General features: G+C 38.1%; 1 protein-coding gene across 6 annotated transcripts in view; it reads right to left on the reverse strand.

The window, feature by feature from the left end:
* Positions 1-15625, reverse strand: part of TNIK (TRAF2 and NCK interacting kinase) — a 413713-nt gene that overhangs the window by 124360 nt on the left and 273728 nt on the right. For all 6 annotated transcript variants that reach the window (XM_033211704.1, XM_033211706.1, XM_033211707.1 and 3 more), the window contains 3 exons: positions 11995-12105; positions 8026-8116; positions 5862-5992 (listed from right to left, as the gene is read on the reverse strand). In XM_033211704.1, coding sequence (XP_033067595.1) covers positions 5862-5992; positions 8026-8116; positions 11995-12105 — 333 coding nt within the window. The remainder of the gene's footprint in view (positions 1-5861; positions 5993-8025; positions 8117-11994; positions 12106-15625) is intronic.

Raw genomic sequence — 15625 nt, forward strand, 5'->3', positions numbered from 1 at the left:
AGCCCATTTTCTCAACTGCAACATGAAAAGAACACATATCTTGCAGGGTTGGTAAGAGAATTCAATAAGGAAATATATGCAAAGGGCCTAATATACAACGCAGTACACGCTGCATTGGGTATTCAACAAATGTGGGTACAGATAGACCCTTAGGGCCAGATATCATCAACTGGCAGTTCAACCAGCAAACCAGAGTCAGGTAAGATGGCAGGGAGCTCTGGTACTCAGTGCTTGCTCAAAGAGGTCACAAGGACCGTGCAGACATAAACAAGAAGCTTAGAGGAAGCAAACAGGAAAACGTGTGTCCAGCTCCCTCCTCCAGACTCGGTCTCCCGTTCTCTATTGCTCCCTGCTGGCAGAGCCTGATAAGTAGTCAGATGGACAAACAGAAAGGAGGACAGCTGAGTCCTATCTCTATTATCACAAAGCAGAGGGCAGCATGGCAGTCCAGAGTTGACAGACAATAGCTTAATAATGGGCACAGCCAGCATATTTTATTCTATCAAGTTTCACAGAGCAGAAAGTAGTCTTTTGTTGGGTAACTTACTTGTAACTAGTTTTTTTTTGAAATGTTCCAGGTGGGAAAAAGAAATGAATGCATTGTGTGTATGGTCTCTAGGGACAACATCTTAATTGAGTGGTCAAAGTTATAGAGAAGCAGATTCTGGCTCAATGTAAGCAGATAATTAGAGATGTGTAACACAAATATGAGGTTGAACCATATGAAACTGTTGCCAAATAGCAATACTTCCATATTACAACATAAACACAAACTATCTATAATATATATGTATACACTAAGTACTATATATTGAGTATTTACCAAGTGGTGGACACTGGATTAATCCCTTTATGTATATTCTCACTTTATTATAACCTCGGAATAAACAATTTATTATTCCCATTTTACGCAGGTTTACGAAAAGTTCAATAACTCCTCTGAGGTAATTTGCAAATAGGAGGCAAAGTCTAAACTGGTTCTGTCTGATTTCAAAGGACTGACTCTTATTAATTACATTATATATTTATACATTATGTTATCTAGACACAGAACTCAGGTGGTGAGTTAGGGTCATTGAGGTGGAGATAGTTTTTAATAATCCCATTTCACACATAAAATAAACCGAGGACAGAAATCTTTAGTTCTTTGTCCATTTTCGCTTGTTATGTGAACAAAGGGAAAGTATTAGAATAGCTTCCTCTCTTCCCTTGGGGATCAGCATGTTGCCTGGAGGAGGTACTGCCTGCATTTAACTAAGGAATCCTTTATAGGTGGGTGTGAACAGGAAGCCACAGAAATATGTTGAATAGGAGTTTCAGTTTCCTGTTGGTGACACTAACGTGCTATCTGGGTCCCCTTCCTTCTGATCGAATAGGGAAGGACCTTTGTTTGAATCTCAGTAGACAGATGCCAGGACTTGTTTGAGAGTGTAAACGCATCATTCTGCAATCTGAATATTGTCCTCTCAGGTGACACCCTGCACAGCGGAAACTCTACCACCAGTTAGGTTGCTCACTTTATTTCCAACTGAACCTCTTCCTTAGAAGAAGTATTTCCACCCTGCCTGAATAATGCCAATTATCTGTGACACAGGGGAAAAGAGTACTTTCTCTACACCCAGAGCACAATATTCACCCAAACGCTGGAGGAGACACCCATGTCTGCAAATAATCTGCAGTACCTGTGTGAAAGTCTCATAAACAGAGTTTAGGCGAATAATAAACAACAGTGGCACAGATCAGGCCTAAGGACAGGAATCTGGTGGGGAGTGGGATGAGGGGTACGCCATCTCACTGTGCATCTCTTACTTCATTGGTTTAATATAAGAGCAAGGCCTGTTTATGGCAAAAAACATAACAGGACAGAAAGATATAGAAAATAGAAATTTTAAGTTTTCCATTCACATGCCCTATTCAAAAGTAAATACTATTAAGTTTTTCCAGGTTCTTTATAGATTTCCCGTGTGTGTGTGTGTGTGTGTGTGTGTGTGTGTGTGTGCGCGCGCGCGTGTGTCTCCCTCCATGGGGTGGGAGGGGTGAATAACACTACATTATGTGTACTATACTGTGGCATTCAGCCACAGAAATTTCTTAGTGGGTGGTTCTGTTAAAGTAATAAATACACAGGACTATAAAATGCTTGGCAGATCCCATCCAACCAAACTGAAATTCAAACTAGGTTAAAAAAAAAATAACAATTTAAACAGCCTAGGCATTTTGAACAGCTTTATTAATTTCAAATCTTTTGAATGCTTATTATTAAATGGGAAAGCTTTCATTATTGCCCCACATACTTATCAGGGAAATAAAACCTTTCCTTTCACTTGAAGTGTTTTGACAGAATTTCTGAAAACAAGAAAGGAAGGGCCTCCAGGGGAAAGCCAGCATACCAGGCAAATGAGATTCTGGCACTCCTGCTTAGGAGAGGGTCTATTTTCAGTGAGTTACTTACTGTGCCCAATAGATATCACACAAAACCAGACTCTGCAATAAGAAGCAGGAGTTCTTCAGGCTACTTTTCTACAGAAGACTTTATAACATTGAGTTACTTTAGGTTTTATAAAAAGTTATAGTGGTATTTAAAGACACCTTAGACACATCAAATAATAATCGGTAAACAATAAATCAAATAACAAAACTCAGCTATACTCTTTTTCTTTTTGTTCTTGTCTTTATTTTACAGGAAGGACTTTTGTGGTAAGAAATCTAGTAAAGTCTGGTGGCCAAGTCATCCTTTATTCTAAATATACACTGTCAGCTGAAAGTGGCTGTAGCACATGAGGGCCCAAAGTGTTGACATCAAGCTCCTGGAGCTGGGATACAGCACTGGACCAAGTGGACCACCAAACACACAGTGAAATCCTCGGGCTTTGACGGGGTCTCAAATGAACCTTCTATCAGAAACAGCATGTACAGATATAGCTTGACTAACTCCTTATACACAATGGATAGTCTATAAACATGCACTGAGTGAATGAATAAATGATTTTGAAAATCAGCATATTGTCAAGTTGTCCCCTGGTGACAGGTCACATTCCTAAGGATACTGAACAGAAAAGGGGATAATATATGGTGCCAAGAAAGAAGTAGTAAGGTTATTTAAAGATCAGCATCTTTTCTGGCCCACAGTAAAACTGTGTCAGTGGATGAAATAAATCTGCAAAAATCCCCAAACCTTCTACTATACCCCAACAGGGTATGACTTGGTTTTGTTATTTATTATTTACTATTTGATTTGTCTAAGATGTCTTTGAAGACCACTATGAATTTTTTTTAAAACCGAAAATAATTCAGTATTATAAAGTCCTCCGTGGAAAAGTCTTCCTTATTCATTCTTTTGTCGTCCTCCTCTTTTTACCCATGGCAAATAACCAGTGAAGCTCATATCCCTGCCATGACTTTTTCTTCCTCTTGCACAACCTACATTCCTGACAATCCTGTTAAACTAATTTGCACTAAGGTCTAAATGACTGACACAGTTGAACCTATTCTATCAGGATTCTTTATTTAAAAAACACACACACACACACAGACATTCATCTTCAATCTTTTTAATGTCTCAGGATACTTTTATAGCTAGGTGAACCTTCCAGTACCTCTGAAATCACTGTGCAGCATGACGACCTCTGTGGCTACTCATGCACTAGGCTTTGCCCATACCTAGAGTTATGCACTGGTCTCATACCATTTACAGTGATTTTAAACTATACTCCTCAGCCATAATCTGAGGAAAGAGGACCAAAATATCAGTTTAATTCCAAGCTTTGCTTGGCCAGAAGGAAAGCCTCTTCTAGATACCCTACTGAAAACAAGTCAGTGGTAGGCACCCACTTTATTTACATAACAAAAGTGCCATATATAGTGTAGTCAGTCACAATACTTAAAAGATTAAGCTGAGGGTAAAAGCTGCAAACACTGATTCCTCATGCTATGTTACATAGTCATCTAGAATATCTGTGGCCCAGATGTAGACTAGTTAGCCGTTGTTAGGTATAACTATGGTTTGAAGAATTGCTTGTAGCTAATCATGACACACATATCTGGCCTGGAATGTATATTTTGTAGTGGCTTCTCTGAAGGGATCTGCAAATGGAATTATTTAAATATGCTTATCATTAGCAGTTTAAAAAATGACACTTATTTTGGCAGGAGATTAATTTTTAACTTGGCAGCTGTTTTCAGACAGATTGTTGTCAGGTTATTACAGTGACTAACTTTGAAGGAAGGAGGAAATTTATGGGAGATTATTATGTTTTCAGACCTTCAAGCTTACAATTCCCAAAAGAGGCAAATTTTCTGTCAACACGGAGATACGGGGCCTCAAAAATGCTGCAATGTTTACAATGCATCTTTAAGACCTGATTTCAATAATAACCCCACATGTCGAGAACTAAAAATATTCCTTAAAAGTGAAATTCTTCAAATATACTGTTCAATGGGTAAATTGGAGATTTATATGGAAGTACATTACAGAGGAGCAAGGTAATATATTGGAAAGGGCTCTGAACAGAAAGCTTGGCGACCTGCGTGCAGGTGCTAACTCTGAGATGATCACTAACCCGGTGGGCACCTGCAGATCTCGGCCTCAGTTTCCTCATCCATTAGATGAGAGTATTTACAGAGGATCATTAAAGTGTTTTGGTGAGGCCGGGCGCGGTGGCTCAAGCCTGTAATCCCAGCACTTTGGGAGGCCGAGACGGGCGGATCACGAGGTCAGGAGATCGAGACCATCCTGGCTAACACGGTGAAACCCCGTCTCTACTAAAAAATACAAAAAAAACTAGCCGGGCGACATGGCGGGCGCCTGTAGTCCCAGCTGCTCGGGAGGCTGAGGCAGGAGAATGGCGTAAACCCGGGAGGCGGAGCTTGCAGTGAGCTGAGACCCGGCCACTGCACTCCAGCCTGGGCGGCAGAGCGAGACTCCGTCTCAAAAAAAAAAAAAAAAAAAAAAAAGTGTTTTGGTGAAAAGTCCATGCACCTCTGAAACCAGCGCAGGTAGATCAAGTTTTGCCCAAGTTGTCCTGTAATGCACACAAAGACCACAGGGTGTCTGTCTACCTAATGCACAGCCTGGAAACCCACACACAGTTCCCAGATCCCATTGCCCCTAATTTTATTGTCTTGACGTTCAGTCACCGTTCGTTAGAAAGCCATGTCACCTAAAAGCCCAGACAATAAAACTGAGGGGCAATAACCCAAAATTATGTTTGGTTATTGGCTAGCAGAATAGAAAAGAGAAGGGCTTCTTGGAGAAATCTACTTGAACACAGCTTTGAATTTATTAGCAAATTTCTAGTTTATAATATAAAGTAACAAGTCACAAATCAAATTTCTATGAAACATCAGGACACACGACAGAAATACCATAAAGTAGTCACCAATATTCCATTTGATTCCCTCTCATGAAAAAGAAACCCCAGATAATTATACTTCGAGCATCGTAGACGTAAGTCAGATTATTCTCAATCAGAAAAAGATGGCCCAAGACAACAAATTCACATCTTAGTTTAACGTAAAAAGCTCTCAGAATATACACTCTTCCAAAACTCTCAACCATAACCAACATGGAAATCTAATGTATTTTCCAATGAGAAGAAGCAAGAGTAAATTCAAAAAAATATAACAAATGATTTAAACATTTTTTTTTTTTTTTAACAAACAGGCAATCAGATAAGATAGGTGAATTCATTAAAAAGATCCCCACTTGAATGTCTTGTAAGTCTTAAACGCAAATAATGTTCTTCAGTTCTCCCTTTGGGTCACATAAATCATAAATATAAAGGCACGTAAGAATTCTCCCGCTGCCAAGACTCAGGATAAGATGGTAGGCATAGGTTTGAAACACAATAAAGAAGTCATACCTTGAAATCATATGTGGCATCTGGGTTTTCGTCACAGGCAATAACTTCTGGTGCCATCCAGTAGGGAGTTCCAATGAAAGTATTCCTCCTGCCCACAGTTCGATCAAGCTGGGCACTGACTCCAAAGTCCACTATTTAAGAGGAGAAAAGTAAATAAAGTCTATGAACTTAGGTTTTATAGAGCGATTAATGAATGTGAATTATTTTATTGTGGTAAAATGTACATAACCTAAAGTATATAATTTTGACCATTTTAACATGTACATTTCTGGGCCACTAAGTACATCCACATAGTTGTGCAACCTTCACCACTATCCATCTCCAGAATTTCTCATCTTCCCCAGCTGAAACTTTGTACTTATTAAACAACAGCTCCCAATTTCCCCTTGCCCCAACCTCTGGCAGTCATTCTACTTTCCATCTCTATAAATTTGACTATTCTCACTACCTTGTATAAGTGGAATCATACAATATTTGTCTTTTTGTGACTGGCTTATTTCATTTAGCATAATGTTGTCAAGGTTCAACTAGCTGGGCGAGGTGGCGGGCGCCTGTAGTCCCAGCTGCTCGGGAGGCTGAGGCAGGAGAATGGCGTGAACCCGGGAGGTAGAGCTTGCAGTGAGCTGAGATCCGGCCACTGCACTCCAGCCTGGGTGACAGAGCGAGACTCCGTCTCAAAAAAAAAAAAATGTTGTCAAGGTTCATCCACATTGTAGCATGTGTTAGAATTTCCTTCCTTCTCAAGGTTGAATAATATTCCATTGTATGTATGGACCACATTTGGTTTATCTGTTCACCTGTTGATGGGCACCTGGGTTGCTTCTACCTTTTCTATACTGTGAATATGTTTTTAAACTGGATGAGGTGTATCAATGAGGAAGGCACAAAGAGTTACATTTGGTTACACCAAGGCTTCACAAGGACCAAAAATAGGTGTTAAAAAAAAGTAAGCTTAGTTGTCATAAAGGGTAGTATTTTGGGGATACGAGGCAAGTGATTAAAAGCAAAAGTCTGGAGTCAGACTCCCTAAGTTTGTATCTCATTTCTGCCACCTACTAGTGGTATGACCCAGGGCTAGTAGATCAACCTCTCTGAGCTTCGGTTTCCTAATCTGTAAAATGAGGATGATGACATCTACACAGAGTTGCTCTGATGTTTATGAGAGATAATCCATAGAAAATTGTCTTGTATAGGGCCTGGCATATAATATACACTCAACAAGTAACTGTTAATTAGTGATGCCAGAAAGCTCTCAGGGTAGCTTATCTAGTTGATACATATATAACTGCTTAGCCTATACAATGTATACTTTTGTTTTTAAAAGAGAATATTCATGAGATGAGAAAGTTTGGCCCCAAATGTTAACTAAGAAAAAAAATGGGTATCATATATTTCAACAAAAAGGAAGAGCAAATGTTTGAGATATAAACATAGAAGATGTTTAAATCTCTTTGAAAATATACAATCATATGGACAGTGATCCTTTTCGAGATGACAAGTCACATATCCTACTGGATATTTTTCAATTCATGCTCTTACTCATATACACCAAGCAGTCAAATGCATGTGGTAATTCTCTACTTTGTTTGGACAGTCCCAGATTTGTTGCGGAAAGAGCTCTAATAGATGTGCCAAAGAAAAGGATTCTCCCACTGATGCAAGTGGGGAATCAGTATGCACCTAAAGGAAAATATTGAGCATTCATTTTGTACAGGAGCCCAAGGTAATAACAAAATCAATGTAAATATAACTTAAACCTACAGGAAGATAGCAGGAATTGATTATTCTGAATATGCCTAACCGGGTATATTTTCATGGAAAAAAATTGGGTCCTAGTGCTCTGTTATAGCAGCAACAATATGAACAAACTGTAAGATATAGGAGGCCATTTCAAACTTTGTCACTTCTAATCTTTGCTGAAACAAAGAAACTCAATTATTTCTATATATTGATTAAGCAAGTGGTTCTGTTCCCACATTATATATAATTCACTCCTCAGACTGCCTTGAGAAAATATTTTTTAAAATAGACAAACATTTTCCTTTCTATTTTTAGGGCAATGCCCTCCAAATCCACAGTGGCAAATTAACATTAATCTTTTAGAGCTGTTAATATAATCTCATCACGTCCTGCAATTCCAAGGCTCACAGGATTCTGCTCTTACCGAGTTTAACTTCTGCATTTTCAGTCAGCAAGACATTTTGCCCTTTAATATCTCGATGAATCACTTTATGCTGGTGCAGGTGACTCAGCCCCTGGAGTGATGAAGAGTTAAGAAGGGTTAATAGGAGCAAAAGCCAACATGCCAATAAATTATTTTGAATGTTAAGGATCCAAAAACTTTACACTCACCCAGACACACTTTTCAGAATTATAATCACATCTTTCATGTTATCATAGTGCTCTTCTAACTGTAGGCAATTGATCAATATATAAATTAAAATACACAGACAGTCCTTGCAATGCATGGTGCTGTGTTTAATGAAATGCTTGCATATCGGATCTGATTATCAGGTATCAGGGAACCACACAAGTGATTATATGGTTCCAATATGAACACGAGTTTCAGTTAATACTACTGTGAAAAGCGAGGACTGCCTGTATTTGCTAGTTTGAAACAGAACCATCTACACATTCTCTGTATAGAAAACTAATTAACTGAATCCCTGCAGGATTTTTGGCAATATTTGAATTTAAAAGTTAAAATTTACTTTCTGTTACCCAATTTCTTTGAATGATTGATTGACTGATTGAGATGGAGCCTTATTCCGTCACCCAGGCTGGAGTGCAGTGGCGTGATCTGGGCTCACTGCAACCTCTGCCTCCCGGGTTCAAGCGACTGCCTCAGTCTCCAGAGTAGCTAGGATTACAGGTGCCCGCCACCACGCCAGGCTAATTTATTTTAGTAGAGACGGGGTTTCACCATGTTGGCCAGGCTGGTCTTGAACTCCTGACCTCAGGTGATCCACTCACCTCAGCCTCCCAAAGTGCTGGGAATCCAGGTGTGAGCCATAGCAGCCGGCCTTGTTATACAATTTTAATTAAGCACAGTAAAATATTTCTCAGACCAGCCAAGAAATTTCCCATTGGCTTTACCCATTGTGCCTTACATTTAAAAAGAAATACAGTTTCTATTTCCTTTGTTGGCATTTATCACTGTCATTTTTAGTTTATGCTATTTGTGACTTTGTGCTCATTATGTGAGATAATTATTCAGTGACAACTAAACCTGTTTGTGTTCCATGTCTTCATGAATTACTCTGTTTTTGGCCTCTTTGTGGTGTGAATTCTTTAACCTACAGACTTACTCTAAAGTAGTCAGATTTTTTCAGATAAATTATAATCTAAAAGAATCTAAAACTAGAGTCTTAAAGCAAATTATTTTATGCTAACACTTGATAATTCAATGTATCAGGTACCCAAGTGCACTTTATTATTTATAATTTTTTGTTCTTTTAATCTTCTCCACAACAACAAAGTCATGTTATGAAAAATGAGGTTGACAGGTAAAGAAACAAAACGGGTATCTGAATTCTCTTGTCAAAGAAATTCAGCATGAGAGTACAGAGGTCCAAGAAGACCCACATATACATTTAGAAATATCAGAAAACATAAACCATGTTATAGAAGGGTTTGAGGCACTGGTTTAGGTCTTAAAAAATTGCCTTTCTTATCTGTTCAGTTTGTCACAAGGTAGGCATCTAGCAGGTTTAAATGTGTGGTTTTCACAGTGTTTATGTACCCCTGAAGTGGTTGAAAGCAGATACCAGAGCATGGAAGTGAGTCAAAAGTTCTTCTAATGAGATCATACAATGCATGGAGGTCGTCTCTAAAACCGCTTGTGGCCAGAGACCTTTGGGTGATCAAGTGTCTCTTCCAGTGAGTCATGTCTGAAATGCCGGTATCATTTCCGAGAATGTACTGGAAAAGGAGGAACGCCATTGTTTCCACACATTGAGAATGTGTGAAAGGTACTGAGAGATGCTCATGTGATGAAACATCTCTGCTGCTTTTAGAACCAAGATGAGATCAAATGACTGATCCTCTGGAGGGCTCCCCAGCAGTGCAGAAAGGGGTATCAGGCAGAACCAGCCCTAGAGACTTGACAGGTTCTTGGCATCCACTGAGTGGTCAGGACGACTAAATAATCCATCATGCTCTACTGAATGAGCAAAATTTTAAGTCAGAAATTCAAAGTAAGTTTGCACAATGGCACATCAAAACAGAGACAAACGTCAGATGTGAAGGAAATCAACAGCCAGGCCTCTGTGTTTCCTCTCAAATTTTGTTTTGTGTTCTGTTTAAAAACACAAAATATATAATTTATATTTTTGGCTACCCCAAACCATGGATGTATGTGTTTTTCTTAAGAGCTTTAATTGTTATATTTTTCCCATTTATATCTATAACCCAGTTGGAATAAATTTTTGAATATGGTATGTAGCAGGTGTCAAGTTTCATGTTTTCTTATGGATATTCAACTGATCAAGTACTATTTACTGATAAAAGCACCCTTTCCTTTGTCACAGACCAGGTGTCCATATGATGTGGGTCTGGTTCCTGGATCCTTGATTCTGTTCCTTTGGCCATTGTCTAATCTTGTAACAATACTACTCTGTCTTAATTTATTAGTAGCTTTATAATAAATCTTGGTAACTGGTAGCATAAATCCTCCAGCTTTGTTCTTCTTCTTCAAGATTGCCTTGGTTATTCTTAGCCCTTTGCATTTCTATATGTTTGAAAATCAGCTTTATAAAGTTCCACAAATATACTTATAGGAATTTTAATCAGAAGTTTAATGAAACCATGGATCAAACTGGGTAGAAATGACATCTTAACAATATTGAGTAATCTGTGAAATAATATATGCCTCCATTTATTAAGGTCTTCTTTAATATTTCTCAGTGATATTTTGTAGTATAGAAGTCATTCACATCAATGTTATAATTTTAAAATTCCATTTTCTTTTTTTTGTCTTTTTTTTTTTTTTCCTTTTTGTGGAGAACGGGGTCTCGCTGTATTACCCAGGCAGGTCTCGAACTCCTGGGCTCAAGCTATCCTCCCGCCTCTGACTCCCTGAGAACTGGGATTACAGGCGTGAGCCACCGCGCCCGGCTAAAATTCCATTTTCTATTTGCCTTTTCCTAATTTGGCTTGCATTTAATGAACAGACATCGTCTTCTTATGCCTTCCTTCTTTTTTACTTCTATGCATTTCATCCATTCACCCAAAGCATATAATGCCTTCCTTCTTTTTAACTTCTATGCCTTCCTTCTTTTTAACTTCTATGCATTTCATCCATTCACCCAAAGCATATAATCTATCTCTCAAAGGCATACCTTGAACACACAGTAAAAAGTTTTAACTTTTGTTCCCTTAAATTAAGAAGGCAGAGCCTATAAATAAATAACAATGGCCAGGAAGATCCAGTAAGAATGCTCAGTAGACATAATAATCTCCATATTAGTAGGAAGGGATGATTAAGCTAGTCTGAATGAACTAAAATATGCCCAGTTACTTTCTTCTTCCTGAACTCAGCTCAGCAAATATGATACAATTGTCTAGATTTCCTGATTGGGGGATGTATGGGAAAACTGGGCAAACAGGCAGTCTTGTTCAGCTATTTTGATTAGTTTAAGTGATTAGGTCACAAAGATTTATTTTTAAAGGTAAAATCAGTTAAACTAGGTTGTATGTATAGGAATGACTAAAGTCACACAATCCTTATAAACTTTATATGGTGGGAAGGTATTACACCATTAGAGATAATATATTAATTATAAACTTTCACAAACAGATAAATGAGTGATCAAAATATCTCTTTATGATCTAAAATCAGGTTTCTAATTGGAAACAGCATTGAAAATGAATCCCTTATTAAGATAAATCACCCAATGTCAACCTGAATGAAAATATGCTCATGGCCTATCTCCAGAACGGCGCTTACTTCCATCAGAGCAGATCTTCACACCAAATTACCACCAGCACCACCACCACTGATAGGATGAACTTTTAAAGAGTTTTTGATATGCTTATGAATTTCACTGGAAAGTCACAAAATTCAATCCCTCCTAAGATATCATGTGTTGCTTGGAGACTTTGGGAGGTGGGCCAGTCCCCACTCATAACCTACCCGTAAGATTTCCCTGCAGATGTATGCGATCCACTCCTCTTTCAACGTGTTACCCTTCGTGTTCTTGATCAGGTCGGTGACAGAGCCAGCACCACAAAACTCCATCACCAACTGGCAAAGGAAGCAAACAAGCCATTATTTTAATGATGCTTCACAGTTTCCATTAAGTTGGGGTAAGAAAGCACAAGCAATTGGCTGCTCTGGAATGCCATTCCTGCAAAGAAAAAGTAATCATAAAAAAAAAAATAAAACACAAGCTTTTACCTTCATGTATTCCCAAAATGATATAAAGGAAACATTATTTTAAAATTTTTCAACCTGTAAGTTATAGTTGAAAATTGAGGAAACTCTCCATATTCTTTTTTTTTTTTTTTTTTTTTAATGGGAGCAGGTAGGTGACTCAGACAAAATTGAGAATATCTCTGTTTTTACTCAGCAGTCAAATTTTCACATAAAAGTAGCATTATTCCCCCTTCAGAAAGAACTGTGGTTCTCTAGGTGTCCCAACTTAGGGTTACAGAGGTGCACACTGTTTATGTTACTGGTTTGTAAGTGGCACTGTAGGCTGTCAGTGTAGGAACTATCTGTTTTTAATTAACTTCAGCGAATGTTCCCAGGAGGTTGGACACATCAAATAAATTCAATAAACAATAAACTCTAATTTAGCACCTTTCATGCAAAAGCTCCAAGCACTCTATAAATATAAACTCATTACAGTACTTAGCAACTTATAAAATAGGCAGAAAACAAACATCACCCTTACTTAATGGGGATGTAGAGACCATATGAAAAAAAAAGCCATCTATGTGCTTTTACATGCATTTTCTAGGCTTAGAAAAACACATCCATTTCCAGACTTTTATCTTCAAAAATATCTTCAACAAAGGTCACCTTACTATGTACTTATATATTTTTTATAATTATACAAAAAGAATTCAGAATAACTAGCAATCAATTCCTGACTTGGTAGTAGAGACAGAATTAAAATGGAGCCACAATAAAATCACATTGATGGCTCTGGCTTTGTCCAAATCTACATTCCTGATATTAGCACTATGTTTTCAGGTCCTAAAAGATACCTCATCAGGCTCCAAAATCTTCAGGCAGAAACTATATTTTCTTTTTCTTTGTATACCTAATAGAAACAATAAAATCTCATGAAATTCATTTCATGAGTGAGTTTCCAAAAAAGCCTGTTCTGACTTGTCTTCTTATGATTCCACAAAGGCTAGGGAAACCTTTCCACCTCCTCCAAGAAGCCAGAGAAGTTTCAAGACCTATAAGTGTTTATAGGGAAATTTGGGAAGTGCCACAAGTAGACTACATTCCAACCAGATAAAAGTTGGGAAATTACAATATGTAATAGCCCAGAAACTATCAAAGACCACAAAATCATGTCAAAAAGGATTCAATTTCATGAGACTCCCAGTGGTGAAAGATGGGATAATTTGAGCATTGATAAGAATAATAGCTCCAACGTGTAGAAACACTTTAAATGTGCTTAATTAAATGCCTTAACAAAGTCACCCCCCACCCAAAGGATATGACTGGCACTGTTAGAAAAAAATAACGAACCAACTTATTTTGAGAGCTGGCAAATAAAAGGAAAGACTGAAGAGTCTATACGGCCTTTTTTATACAAATCTTACCACTGGGTAGTTGAATAATAAAAGAGGGACAGTTTCTCCTCATTCAAAAGTAGGTATTCCATCTAATAAATGAAGAAGACATAGTAGAATTAGAATGCCAGCATTTTGTGCCTCCTAATAAGCTAGCAGACTCAGGCAGTGATCATCAATGACTGTTAACATTTTAAAAAGTAAATACAATTTGCCTCTTGATAAAAGAACACACATTGCCTAGGAAGTAGTACTGCCAAAAATAAAAACAAAAATCTGAACCTGATCAAGCCTCTAGCTCCAATCACCAATTTACAGGAAATTCAGAGGACTGAGGTACATGTAACATCATGGGGATACAATCAACAAAATCTAGACCAGGATACTAGTCAAGACAGTTTTTTCAACACTTAAATTGCAAGGGAGAAAAAAAGAGATGCAAAGAAAACCTATAGATTTAAAAACACTTAAAAAGATATACCAACAAATTGAAATGGGTGCACCATATTTAGATATTAATTTTTTTAAAAAAGAGATATTACAAATTTTGAGATAATTACAATTCTGAATACAGACTTAGATAGTTGATGATACTCAAGAAATCTGATTAATTTTTTTTTTTTTTTGAGACAGAGTCTTGCTCTGTCGCCCAGGCTGGAGTGCAGTGGTCCCATCTTGGCTCACCGCAAGCTCTGCCTCCCGGGTTCACGACATTCTCCCACCTCAGCTTCCTGAGTAGCTGGGACTATAGGCACCCACCACCACACCTGGCTAAATTTTTTTTTTGTATTTTTAGTAGAGACGAGGTTTCACCGTGTTAGCCGGGATGATCTCGATCTCCTGACCTTGTGATCCGCCTGCCTCGGCCTCCCAAAGTGCTGGGACTACAGGCGTGAGCCACCATGCCTGGCCAATATTTTTAAAGTGTAATGATGGTACTGTAGTTTTGCAAAAAGAAGTTCTTATCGTTTAGAGAAAAATGCTGAAATACTTACGGATAAAATTATATGACAGTTTCTTCTACAAATAGTGCTGAGACAACTGGATATTCACATGCAAAAAATGTTATACCTTTACCTTACACGCTATACAAAAAAATAACTCAAAATGGATCAAATATCTAAATATAAGAGCTAACATGATAAAACTTTCAGGAGAAATCATAGGGGTGACTCTCCTTGACCTTAGATTTAGCAATGGCTTCTTAGATATGACAACAAATGCACAAGCACCAAAATTAAAAAAAAAAAATAGAAAAAATTAATTTTATCAAAATTATAAACATTTGTGAATGAAAGAACACTATCAAGACAGTGAAAAGACAGCCCACAGAATGGGAAAAGTATTTGCAAATCACATATCTGATAAAGGTCTACTATCCAGAATATATAAGGAACTCTTACAACTCAATAATAAAAAGACAAGCAACCCAATTTAAAAATGGGAAAAGGACTTGAATAGACATTCCTCCAAAGAAGACATACAAATGGCTAACAATGACATGTAGAGATGCTTGATGTCATTAGTCATTAGGAAAATACCAAAACCACAATGAGATATCACTTTAAATCTACTAGGATGGATATTAATTTAAGAAGAAAAAAAGGCAGAAAATCACAAGTATTGGTGAGGATGTGGAGAAACTGGAACCTCTATACATTGCTAATGGTAATGTAAAATGGTACACGGTCACTGTGGTGAACAGTTAATGGGCTCCTCAATAAGTTACACATAGAGTTGACACATCATTCAGCAATTCCACCTCTAGATGTATACTCAAAAGAACTGAAAACAAGTGTTCAGGCCGGGCGCGATGGCTCAAGCCTGTAATCCCAGCACTTTGGGAGGCCGAGACGGGCGGATCACGAGGTCAAGAGATCGAGACCATCCTGGCTAACACAGTGAAACCCCGTCTCTACTAAAAATACAAAAACTAGCCGGGCGAGGCGGCGGGCGCCTGTAGTCCCAGCTACTCGGGAGGCTGAGGCAGGAGAATGGCGTAAACCCGGGAG

The sequence above is a fragment of the Trachypithecus francoisi genome, unplaced genomic scaffold (assembly GCF_009764315.1).
Source record: "Trachypithecus francoisi isolate TF-2019V2 unplaced genomic scaffold, Tfra_2.0 Lachesis_group0, whole genome shotgun sequence".
Classification (NCBI taxonomy): Eukaryota; Metazoa; Chordata; class Mammalia; order Primates; family Cercopithecidae; genus Trachypithecus; species Trachypithecus francoisi.